Source organism: Hevea brasiliensis, chromosome 16 (genome assembly GCF_030052815.1).
Source record: "Hevea brasiliensis isolate MT/VB/25A 57/8 chromosome 16, ASM3005281v1, whole genome shotgun sequence".
Classification (NCBI taxonomy): Eukaryota; Viridiplantae; Streptophyta; class Magnoliopsida; order Malpighiales; family Euphorbiaceae; genus Hevea; species Hevea brasiliensis.
The window spans coordinates 42,820,808-42,834,420 of record NC_079508.1 but is presented as its reverse complement, the minus strand read 5'-3'; the positions used below and the strand labels follow the sequence as shown (position 1 = coordinate 42,834,420).

Below are 13,613 nucleotides of genomic sequence, written 5' to 3'. Positions count from 1 at the left end.
GTATGGACACTATAAGTTTCTAGTGATGCCATTTGGGCTAACAAATGCACCAGCAGCTTTCATGGACCTAATGAACCGCATCTTTCATCCCTACTTGGATCGGTTTGTTGTGGTCTTTATAGATGATATCTTGGTGTATTCTAGGAACTCGGAAGAGCATGATGAACACCTGAGAGTAGTACTACAGACACTGCCGGAAAAACAGTTGTATGCCAAGTTATCCAAGTGTGACTTCTGGTTGGATGAGATATCCTTTCTTAGACACATTGTGTCAGCAGATGGAATCAGGGTAGATCCAAGGAAGATTGAAGCAATAGTTGAATGGAAGCCTCCCAAAAATGTAACAGAAGTTAGAAGCTTTTTGGGGTTAGCTGGATATTACAGGAGATTTGTGAAGGGATTTTCCCTTATAACAGCCCCACTGACTAAGTTACTGCATAAGAATGCAAAGTTTGACTGGAATGAAAAATGTCAAACCAACTTTGAGAAGCTGAAGGCTATGCTTATAGAAGCTCCAGTGTTAACACAGCCAGAGTCAGAGAAAGACTATGTGATCTACAGTGATGCCTCTCACAATGGGCTTGGGTGTGTTCTAATGCAGGAAGGAAAAGTAGTTGTCTATGCTTCTAGACAGCTAAGGCCACATGAAAAGAAATACCCAACTCATGATCTGGAATTGGCGGCAATAATATTTGCATTGAAGATATGGAGGCATTACCTATATGGTGAGAAGTGTTACATCTACACTGATCACAAGAGTCTAAAGTACTTGCCAACTCAGAAGGAACTCAATCTGAGACAAAGGAGATGGATTGAATTCCTTAAAGACTATGACTGTGTGATCGACTACCATCCTGGGAAAGCAAATATAGTGGCTGACGCCCTAAGTAGGAAGTCCATGATGGCTTTGAGAGCATTGAATGCTCGGTTGTCTTTAGCACAGGATGAGGTACTTTTAGCTAAGTTGTGTGTAAAGCCAAGTTTGTTACAGCAAATACAAGAAGCACAGTTAAGGGATGAAAAGTTGCTAACTGTTATGGGCAAAACTCAAGAGGGGAAGGAGTCTGATTATGAGTTGAAAGGAGATGGGTGCCTGTACTATAAAGGCAGAATATGTGTACCAAGAGATGAGGAATTGAAGAAGAATATCTTGAAAGAGGCGCACAGTAGCTTCCATGCTATGCACCCAGGAAGTACGAAGATGTACCAAGACCTGAAAACTCATTATTGGTGGCCTGGAATGAAGAAAGAGATTGGTGATTTTGTGACTAGATGTTTGACATGCCAGCAGGTTAAGGCTGAGCATCAGGTTCCATCAGGGTTGTTGCAATCTATATTCATACTAGAATGGAAATGTGACCGCATTACCATGGATTTTGTGACTGGGCTACCATTGACACAGAGGAAGCATGATACTATATGGGTGATTGTGGATAGATTGACTAAGTCAGCTCATTTCCTACCAGTTAGAACCAACTACTCATTAGAGAGATTAGCAGAAATTTACATAGATGAGATAGTCCGACGACATGGAGTGCCAACATCGATCATATCTGACCGAGACCCGAGATTTACTTCGAGGTTTTGCAAGAGGCTACAGGAGTCTTTAGGCACTCGACTACACTTCAGTACGGCTTTTCATCCACAGACAGATGGACAGTCAAAACGAGTGATTCAGGTATTGGAGGATATGTTGAGAAGCTGCATCATTAATTTTGAAGGAAGTTGGGAGAAGTATCTTCCTTTGGTAGAGTTTGCTTACAACAACAGCTACCAAGCCAGTATAAAAATGGCTCCATATGAAGCGTTGTATGGGAGGAGATGTAGAACTCCCTTATGCTGTACAGAAATGGGTGAGGAGAAAATAGTGGGCCCAGATTTAGTGAGACAGACAGAGGAAAAAGTGAAACTCATCAGAGACAATTTGAAAGTCGCCTCGGACAGACATAAGTCATATGCCGACCTGAGGAGAAAGGATATAGAGTATGAGGTTGGCGAGAAGGTGTTTCTTAAGGTATCACCTTGGAAGAAAGTGCTAAGATTTGGTAAAAAGGGTAAGTTGAGCCCTAGGTTTATTGGTCCATACGATGTCATTGAGCGTGTGGGTCTAGTAGCCTACAGGCTAGCTTTACCACCTGAGCTGGACAAGATCCATAGTGTATTTCATGTGTCGATGCTCAGAAGATACAGATCAGATCCTTCACATGTCATTTCAGCAGAGGAGATAATTGTGCAACCTGATTTGACATATGAAGAAGAACCAGTCAGAATCTTGGCACGGGAAGTGAAAGAACTCAGAAACAAGAGGATCCCACTAGTGAAAGTCTTATGGAGACACCACAACACTGAAGAAGCGACATGGGAGAGCGAGGAGACGATGAGGCAGCAGTTCCCTCAGCTCTTCACATTAGGTAAATTTCGAGGACGAAATTTCTATTAGAGGGGAAGAATTGTAACGCCCTCACCATAGGTAGTCCGTATATTTTACTGTTCCAACGACTCATGTCTGTTCGGACAGTCAAAATGTTTGAAACTACACCTAAACTATAGTGAGGAGGCATAAATTGAAGAAATAAATGTTAAAAAAATATAGGAAAAATGTAGAAAAAAAAATAAAGTAAAATTTAGAGAATTTATTAATTGGTACAAAAATAATAAAAATAACCCGATATGCACCATGAAGGGCATGTTGGTCATTTCACCCCCCAGAGGTGAATTTTGACCTAAATGTCAAAATTTAAAATTTAGAAAATGGAATAATTAACATAAATTAAGATTACAAGTTTATGAATTTGAATTAGGAAAAAGAAGAAGAGAAAAGAAAAGGGAAAGAAAAGAAAATAAAGAGCTTATGACAATTTAAAAAAATTTAAAGTACAAATATATATATATAAATATGAGATAAGAGACAAAATCCCACCAACCCCAAGCCTCCATCTTCTTCTTCCCTCTTCTCTCTCTCTCCCTCTCTTGGAACCGTCCACCATGGGAGCTCTCTCCCTCCATTTTTGTTCTTCTTAAAGCTTGATTTTCCAAGCTTTCTCCTCCCCAAAACCCATAGTCCCCTTCATTAAAAAGTTAGCCCACTCCATAAGGAAGCCATTGATAGTGAAAAGAAGAAGAAAAGTTGAAGTTTAACAAGTTACCCAAGAGGTTAGTGCCTAATCTTCCTTTCTTCCTTTATTAATCCTCGAGTTAAGGTTAAAATGAAGTGAAATTTGTAAGAAACTAAAAGAAATAGGTGAGTTATGAGGGGAGTGAATTTTTGGTACCCATGGTGAGTGATGGTTTTTTATGACTATTATGTACATAAAGTGATTTAATGATATTGGTTGATGCATTTATAAGTATTATAAGTTGATTTAAATTGTGAGTTAGGGTTTGGCCTAACTTTGGTATTTTTGTATTATGCCATGCAATTGGGATTGTTGAGATGTGTTGATGAAATTTAGAAGTGCCTTGAATGTCAAATTGAAGCAAGGGAGTTGGAGAAGAAATGAATTGTTGGAAGTGCTATTTTCTGCAGGTTGTGTTTGTTTAGGGCAGTGTACATTTTAGGCCATAAATGAAATTGTGTGACCCCAATTGATATGAGGCCAATTGGAGGTGAAACTAGACCCAAAATAGCCCATATTCTATGAAGAAACCATGCCCAAATTCTGTCAAAACTTGACCTAAATACTGCCTAAATCCGGATTACCCTGCAACCCAACCCAGAAAATGACCAAATGAACAGTACGTGTTCATTTGGTCATAACTCTCTCTATACTGGTCCAAATGACCTAAAATTTCACCCATGGAAAGTTTAGACATAGGGCTACACTTTTCATGAAGACCACTTAACCCAGTTTTGCCTTTAACCAATTCACATTGTTAGCAAAAGTTGGGCCACTGAAACTGACAACCCAGAAAATGTCCCAAAATACTATTCCTTTGGTATTTTAACCATAACTTGAGTTTTATAACCCCAAACTCAGTGATTCAAAAACTAAAATTCAAGTTTAAACATAGAGGAGCAATTGTTATGAAGGAATTGTGACTAAATAGACATCCCAATCTAGTCAAATTCCTAGATAAAGATAACACATCAACATGAACCTAAAGAAAGGTTCATGGGAAAAATGCTATATATGATAATTAAAATACTCATAAGGAGAATTAAATATTAAAAATGATAAGAATATGTAAATTGGGACTAATGTCCTATTAATATGAAATTAATGGTACCAATGAACAGTACTAGAAAATAGTAATAGTGAACAGTGCTAAATTAATTAAAAATATTTAATTGCCCATAGTATACCTAGACTTATTTATTTAGTTTGGATAAATTGGTATACCAATTAGGGACTACAGATAGCAGTACTGCCTACCGAGAAAATCATGAACTGACAATATATGTCTAGTATGATTGTTCTACAGGCTATATGCCTACTTACGGGCCATTGTGCCTACTTTATTTCTGGTTTTACAAGCCTGACAGCGGGTCTCGTGCCTGACAGACGTATACTGGATAGACATATGGCTGTCTAACCAGTACACACCCGTACATCCAGCTTTTATAATTTGTTATAGGTTTTCTTGGGCACTGATAAAAAAAAAATTAATTAAGACTTAAAATACAATAAGTAATCATAAAATATTCCGATAATGTTAATTATTTCCAAAGAGCAATAAAAATATAAAAGACCCAGAAATTATGAGTTGCATATATTGTTTCAAATTATTCAATTATTGTTATTATAAATTATGCACCACTTGGTTTTCCATCGCGTAGGTACTGGAGATCAGCCACAGCAGCAGCAGCAGTAGTGCACTGATAGAACTCTGATCAGATCTGCCATTGTCCAGAGTCACCTCACCAGTCTTTTGTATTTTGGTAGGGCCCATGTATAAACTAGTATTTTGGTTCATTATGTTTAGTCATGATGTAATTACTAGTTTATGATGTATTTCATTTTGGACTTGAAATGAAAACTTATAATTTATTATCTATGAATTTCCATATGAATGCAATAGATGACACTTCATTTTGAGATCTCATAAATAGTTGTGAATGATATGATAAAAGAGAATATGATATGGAAATATGTGAGATGACTATGAATATGTTAACAGGTAATAGTGGAACCCGCCAGATGCTAACAAAACAGAGGAGGATCTGTCCGGGTCTCCACAGAAATAGATATATATAAAAAAAAAAAAAAAATTCTACACATAAATTATCTGATTTAAATGACATTAAAATCTACAATAGACATGACAAGACAAGACAAGATAGGGTGCTGCGGCACCGAATGTGACACTTCTTGCTCGGCTATACAATAGACGGGTAAGGGGCGTCACATGTGTGTAGATAGGTTATGGTTGTAGCGTTACTTCTTGACCAGGATATATAGATTGGGTTTTGGTGGTAACTTTACTCTTATGGCTACTTTGGATTTAAGAGACTCATGTAGTTTTGCTCATTCGGCCACAACTATTCTTAAGTCGTTGAATAAAGAATCAATTCCCATATAGTAATATATGCGTACATATGTATATTGGTATGTGTGAGTGTGCATGTATATGGATATGTTGTGGTTATAGCTTTGCTCCCCAACCAAGATTTATGAATCGGGTTTTAATAGTAGCTTTACTCCCATGCTCGTTTTTGGACTTGAGAGATCAAACTTGTAGGTTTGCTTCTTCGATCATAGTTTGACTTAAAGTGGCTGAGAAATGGGATCAACTCCCATGTTATATTTGTTTGTATTTATATATAATGTGTGTGTGTGTGTGAGCGAGAGAGAGCGTTTAATTAGTGTGTATCACAAAATAAAGATGTCCTCCTTTTTATTAGTGGATTAGGCTAGGCCCCTCACTTATTATGGTTGCAGAGTAGAGCTATGCTCTTTTGTATTAGTGGGCTATGTTAGGCCCTTCACTTTTTATGGATTAGGGTTGAGTTGGGTTCCCTTAGACGTATATGGATATGGATTAGGATTAAGGCAGCCTCCCTTAGATGTATTTATGTTTATAGATTTCATGGTAGAGCTAGGCTCCCCTAAACGAGTGGACTAGGCTCCTTTATGCTTGTGTGTGTGGGATGCGTGCGATACTCTATATGTGTGTGTATAATTGTGTGATGTGTGTAATTCCAAATTATTTTCGTGTGCAAAGATTTGATGATACATGTGCTTTATGTGCTTGGTATTGAATTATCTAAGTTAGGGTTGTATTAGTACTTGGTAGTTATAAAAATTATAACTATATTTAATACATGTACTCAATGAGTCAAGCGCTCATTTCTGTTCAATATTTTTCTCCAAATGACAAGAAAAGCACTTTCATTTTAGATTGTAACATGCATATTCCTCATAAGGTAATTTTCTGTTTAGTTAGTTTATTTATATTTTTTTATTTACTTTTATTCTTAGAACTTACATTGATATGTATAATGAATAATTAGGCTTTCTTAATTCCTACGCAGTGTATTGAGTTGAGTTGAACTCCATAAATTATGTTATTTTATTTATTTTTTTATATTACATATGTTGGGTTTGGTTATATTTTTTTAGAATAGTGTGTTACTATAGCTTTAGAGGCCTTATGATGATTCAAATCCTAGTTTCAATTCGATCTATGTGACTAGGTCATGACAAAAATTTCCACCTCTAATTAAACCTAAGTAAATTGATATTAAAATTTTATATAAAAATAATCAATTAACTAATACAATATTACTTTTAATAGGAGACGCTTATTAATAAAGGAAAAGAAAAAAAAAAACTTTTTCATAGACTTCTATTTTAAATAATTAATTGATTAATGAAGAAAAAATTTTATTAATTTGTTTAAAAAAATTATTTTTAAATGGCATCTAAATAATTTTTTAATTGCTTTTCAAAATACGTTAGTTATGGAATACTGAAAAAAGCAAAATAAAAGGCAAAATTTTGAAAAATAATTTAATTTTAAGTCTAGGGTGTTTTAGTAACTTTTTCATTTTTAATTAAATTAATTAAAGTATTATTTTAAAATAATTTATAATATATTTTAAAATATTTAACTACTATAATTTTATTTTGATAATCAATAATAATTGTTGATAAAATATATATATATATATATATATATATATATATATATATATATATATATATATATATATATAATATTCTTATTCATTTTTCATTTATCCTCCATTATATTTTTACTTTCTTTCTCTCACTCTTTCAATGATAATTAGTGGTGTAATCAAGTTGCTCCTACTTCACTTAATATAATATCAAGTTCAAGCTCGACTCGGTTGTAAAACTCAAAACTTAGAAAACTCAACTTGTAACATCCATGTCTTTTTTTTTTTTTTTTTTTCCTGCTGTCCTTGTTTATCGTCGTTGTAGGCTCTCGGGAGTTGCTGGTGTGTGCTTCACCGTTAGGAAAGCCTTACCGATCGCTAGGTTGGATATTGCCAGAGAAGAAAGCAGTGGTAGAATTTGATCATATTATTTAGGAGGTGCCGAACATAATTATAAAATAATTCATTAACTATTTGTATTCTCTCAAAAAAAAAAAAATATATATATATATATATATATATATAGCAAAAATAAGTAAAATTAAAAATTTTATTTTAACTTAAAAATAATCGATAAATAAAAAATATTACTAATTAAATCAATATGAGATAATAAGTAATACTTAAGTATCGTTTATAATTATTAATTGGATTCATAATTACTAATAAATAGGTTTTTATATATTATAAAAATATTTATATTTTAAATACAAATTTAAATTTTTTGATTAAAAAATATAGAAGTGATTGGGGCTATGGGCTTGGAGGGCCATGCCCACTCTAGTCCCCATGTATTTCAGCCCTGGAAGAAAGGGAGAGAGGAGGTCAGAAATGGGTTTTGGTTTTTTGCCTTTTTTGCTCTTTTTTTTTTTCAAATAATATTAAATTAATATAATACTATTTAATTAAAATAAAATCTAAAATATTAATAAAAATAAATTTAAATAAGCTTTAATAATATAAATAAAATCAGGAATAATAATAATAAAATAATTTTTTAGAAATTAAGATTGCTACGCATCATTACTCCAACCTCACTTTCACTTCCTAGAATTCTAGATAATAAAATTTTTAAATCTACCCTGTCATTCAACTAATATATTATTAAAAAATATTATAAGATTAGTAATAATTAATAATTTTATAAGTAATTATAAAAATAAATTTAGTTAAATTTTAATATCTAAATAATTGTAGAAAATAATTAAAATTAACTAAAATTTTATAATAGAAAATATTAAAATTATATGACAGAAAATATTTTATATACTTTCATTATATAAAAGATAATAAAATAGAAAAATAATTTAATAATTTAATTTAACATACTAATAAAATAAATTACTAATATTATTAATTAATTAAATTATAAGTAGATGAAGTTAATAATTTTTATTTTTTCTATATAATAATTATAATTTAATATATATATATATATATATATATATATATATATATATATATATATATATATATATATATATATATATATATATTAAAATGGCAGAAGCCAGTGCGACGCAAATTTCATTAAGTGGTGCCAGGGACTGAATCCTGGCTCTCTCTCATATTTATTTTTTGTAGTTGAGGTTCAATGGTCTGATTTATTGGAATAGATTCAATTCATTGGAATAGTAATGAGGTTTAATATCTAAATCAGACTAAATTAGGTATAAATTTCTGATTGAATTGATCTAACTAACCGGTCTAATTCCCTTTATACTGGAAAAATATTTCATTTCTCCATAACACAACATTCTCAAAATTCAACTTTTCCTAATATTTATAATTACTAGACTAACTTAACTATTGAAGGCTCCATTTCTGAAATCTCTCCGATAATGGCATTCTCTTCATTCTGTAGAGGTTTCGATGTTATAACATTAAAGAAGTAATACAATCAACGTTCTAATATTAAAGAAGTAATACAATCTCACCTCATCTCTAGATAAAATTATGATTCCCTTAATATGAATCGGTTATTCCATATGGGTAATCATATATGAAATGCCAAACTAATTATACAGTAACAATTAAGTTATAACAGATCCATAAAATTTGATTTTATCGATGTGTTAAATTTTTTTTTTTTAATTATAACTATCTCTTTATACTTAATTATCCTTTTATAACTGATTTGTTATTACGTGTCAAATGCTGATATAGAATCACAGTTATACCATATAATTTCTCCTCAACAATAAGCTCTACATTGCTAGTCACCATGGCCCATATTTACTAATAGTATGATGATCAATCTTGAAATCTATAAGTTGCAGTAAATATATTTGATCTACAAAATATTTAGGCATCAAATAAATTCATAACAAACAAAAAATTAAAAATCAAGTATATTTATGGATGACTTACCCAGAAAAAAAAATCAAGCAAACACTTCCAAATTCAACCTATAGTACATAGAAAGGCAAGAATATTAATTATAGTGAGACTGTATGAATGGAAGAAAAATAAGGATGATCAACTGTTTGACAGGGAAAGCAATTTCACCAGTAACTGTACTTGCAATGGCAATGAGAATCTCCAAATAGGATTGAGTTTTGTCTCTTAAATCTGCAAAAGAATACAACTATTTTTCAGAATCAGCCAATCATAAAAATAGCAAGAAAATCATTGCTACTAAAAAAATTCAAGCTTTTTGCCAATAGGTAACGGCAGGAAATGGATTGATTTCCTCATGTAATAAGTAGATTATAACGCCAAATTTATGGGAGGGTAAGGCAGAAAGTTGGTTTTCGTTTCATTCTTGAAAAGTAAGAAGGGTTTTAGGCTCTTTTCTGTGCTTGGTTTTCCCTCAGAAGCTGTAAGTCTCCTTGTCTAGGAAGCCTTGGATTAATATTTTAACGCTACCTTTCGAATACAAAGAGAGTGGCAGGTTCTTTCAAAACTTTGTGTGTCTGCTTAATTAGAATAAACCTACATCTGAAACATGAATGTTTCCAGCGAAAATTGTAAATTAAAAAAAAAAAAAAAAAAGAAAAGCAAAAGCAAGCAAATTAAACTTACAAATAGAGCCCGTTGGAGCAGTAATTTTCAAGAGAAACAAAAATCAGCAGGCGTGAGTATGAGATGAGTAGCTAACAAGCAAGAACAGTTTCATCTCTTCACACACAGCAAGAGGATCAGTGAGATGAGTAGCTAAAAAGCAACTAATTATTTTTTTTGTCTGATCCCAACGCCAATCACGAACAGCTTTCACACATACAGCAAAGCATGTGTCTTCTCCTGTTTTTTACAATGGAAGCAATACGGTTTATATTTGCATATTTAATTTCAATAAACACTACCCTAGTTAATTTGATGGATAATTGCAAAATCATTAATAATTTATTTATTACTATTAAATTTAGTGTTTCTTGATGTCAAGTTAGTCTACAAATTTTTATTTTATTTTTTTTTCTTTAGCTCCCTGTATCCAAGAGTCCACTTCGACTAATCAGGTTCAAGTACTGTACGGTGCATATAGGGCGCAACTCTCTCAAAGTAGCATTTTTCCATCCCCAAGGCTCAAATCTGAAGCCTCTGGTTAGGAGAGAAGAGTCCCAACCACTCCATGTCATGATACGTTGATATTAATTTTTAATTTTTAATATATGAGAAATAATATAATTATCTGTATTAAAAATAATTATTTCTAATTCATTAATTATTTTTATGCTTATGATTAACTAAGTTAAGCCTTGTAGAATTAATTTAATTATTTTTGTTATATTAATTTAATTAAGAGATTTGAATGATATTTATTAATTATTTTTGGAAAACTATTATTGAAAGTTAATAATTAATTAATGAAAGTTATAAAGAGTTGCCTGCTAGTTAGAAGTTATTAAAATTGTCAGCGAGTGGAAAGTTATCTGCTATTGGGGAAGCTAATAGAGTAATGGATAACAATTACTGTAACTGCTAGACGTGTAGGACATGAAAATGTGCTAGCTCTAAATACCTTTAGGTTCAATCAGGTGCAGCTATAAATAGTTTTTGCTATGCAATGGAAAGACTCGGCCAACCAAACAATCAACTCAATCAAACAATCAATAATAATTCAAAAACTCTAGCAATCCAATCATTTCAAAACTCTAGTAGTCATTCTCAATTTTTAAGTATTGTCCATTTTAATTTCTATTACAATTTCAATTTCCAATCATTATATTTACTTTAATCAACCAATACAATTTCTTCTCCAATTTCATTTCCAGTTATCAGTTTATTTTGAATCAAAGGCAAATTTACATTCAGTGTAACTAATTCCTATAATCATTTGATTTAGAAGTTAGAAATGCATATTAGTTGATACACTCAGTATTTAGCATGCTCAAATTTTTAAACTGTATCTCAACTAAATTATTTTTATACCAAACAATTCTTTGACATGCCTAGGAGGACAAATTCTATATAATTTCACATTAACTTTCTGCACTATACGCCATTGTTCTTAACCAAACATTGCAAACAATTTTAGGTACACTGGGTGGGACGAAGATCAACTCCTGCTATTTCAACACAAATTTCTAATGTTCTTAACAAAAAATTTTTGGCACAAATCTCACTTTTTGTTCGGCATTTGGTCTTTAAAGGGTTTTCAATGCCTCCAAAAATAAGAAACCTACTAGGCAAAGGCATTACCATGTTTCAGAACATAGAGGGACTCAATGTTCGAGTTCCCCAAACGGTAGACTAGTTTGAAAAAGAACTAGCTCCCCAAGGAGAAGTGGTTTAGAATTTCGGGCCAACAATGACTCCATATACCTTAGTCACTGATCCAAAATAGAGACTAGATAAGTTAGTTTCTGTTGCTATTATTGAAGAAACCAATAGACCATCCATCGTTGAGGTTTTGAAGAAAGACTTAAATAAGCGAATAGATAAAAGTGATCAAATATTGAACAAACTTGCTAATGCAATTCAACTTTTAATTGAAAAGTTAAAATTTTCAATACTTACATTTCCGATGGCTAGTTCACTAGGCCATAGGACTTTGATTCTCTATTGAAAAGCCCTATAAAGCTCAAGGGGCAACCTCAACCAAGAACTCTCTAGGGTGGAACAAGTGGAACCCGTGCTCAGAATGAAAAACAGTATTAGCTACCTCACAAAAGAGATGAACAAGTGACTAACTAGTATAGAGCATTAGTACAAACCAACCGCCCCAGAGACAGAACCATTGCTGATACCCAAATTCTTAATAATACTAACCTTGTAACTCACCCGGATATTTCTGATCCAAAGGCAAATACAAGTCCTCAAGTGGTACCAATGCCCTAGCAAATGTAGATGCCTTCGGTGACTTTCGGTTAGGGGATAGCAGTTAGAGAGGAATTAGCATCTCCAAGATGTAGGTACCTCAATCGATCGCACTAGTACCTCAAGTACCATCACCTGTGGCTTAGATACCTGTGCCACCACAAGCTCCTCAAGTGACTATGGAAAGTAGTAAAAGATATTATTCAGAAGCTTTATGGGCTTGGTTTAAGGCAGATTGTGCACCTAGAGTTCCACAAACCTTATTTAAATGCGATTGACAGGGAGAATCCATATCCAATGAGATACCATATTATTGACTTTACTGTATTTTCAGGTGAAGATGAGCAGTCTACCACTCCTGTTAAGCTTATGGGGAAGGAAGACGTCAAGGATATGCCATTTTTTTTCAAGAGGTTGGACTAGAAAAAATTTTCATCAGAATCATTAGGAAAATTTTCAAAATAAATGAAAGTGAAACAGGATTTAGGTAAGGGAAGAAGAGAAGGAAGAGAGTTTTTGTGTATTTGCTTTGTTTCTTTATAATTTATATGCTTATGTAGTACATAACAAATAATACTTGCTTTTTAGTTTTTTTTTTTTTTTAATATGCCGTAGCATTGCAGAATCAAACAGAAGCCTCTCGAGCATCATTACATACAATAGGAATAAGCTCACAGGGTAAATAGAACAACCAGTTATAAAGAAGAGAGCCCATGGAGCATTGCTTAGCAATACAATCAGCAGCTTTATTTGCGTCTCTCTTAACATGAACAAAAGCTATTGGAGGAACACAAACTGCAATGCTTTTAATAGCCAAAATAATAGATTTAATTTCCTAGGGGGGATTAGCACCATCTTCATTTATAGCTGAAATCACTACTTTTGAGTCAGATTCCACAATGAAGGACTAAGCACTTATCTCTTTCGCTAGCTTCATTGCTTCCAATACAGCAAAAGCTTCACCTACTGAAGGCGAGTCACACCTGAATTGCTTGGCCCTGCCATGTGTGAACCTTCCATGACAGTTCCTTACCACTATAGCTATTGCAGCAAGTTTTTATTTGCTTGCCAAGCAATATCTGTATTAAACTTCAAGACTCCTTTGGGGGGGGGAGACGGACCCAACTTACTTGATTTTGAATCTACTACTCACTTTGAGTAGTAACTTGACTTCCTTCCTACAGCTAGAAATTCTCATTCAGAAAAATTGCAATATGCTTGCTAGCTTGCAAAGGATCAGGTTGACAGTGATCAAAAATAACCTTATTACATTATTTACAAATGACCCAACAAA

General features: G+C 32.8%; 1 protein-coding gene across 1 annotated transcript in view; it reads right to left on the bottom strand.

Moving 5' to 3' along the window:
- The window catches only part of LOC131174623 (probable disease resistance protein At4g27220), a 31,836-nt gene extending 18,497 nt beyond the window's left edge, over positions 1 to 13,339 (bottom strand). The window contains exons 1-5 of the mRNA XM_058138377.1: positions 13,303 to 13,339; positions 12,978 to 13,114; positions 12,419 to 12,496; positions 12,272 to 12,362; positions 9,544 to 9,631 (exon numbers count right to left, since the gene is read on the bottom strand). Of these exons, the coding sequence (XP_057994360.1) occupies positions 9,544 to 9,631; positions 12,272 to 12,362; positions 12,419 to 12,496; positions 12,978 to 13,114; positions 13,303 to 13,339 (431 nt within the window). The remainder of the gene's footprint in view (positions 1 to 9,543; positions 9,632 to 12,271; positions 12,363 to 12,418; positions 12,497 to 12,977; positions 13,115 to 13,302) is intronic.
- Positions 13,340 to 13,613: the final 274 nt, after the last annotated feature.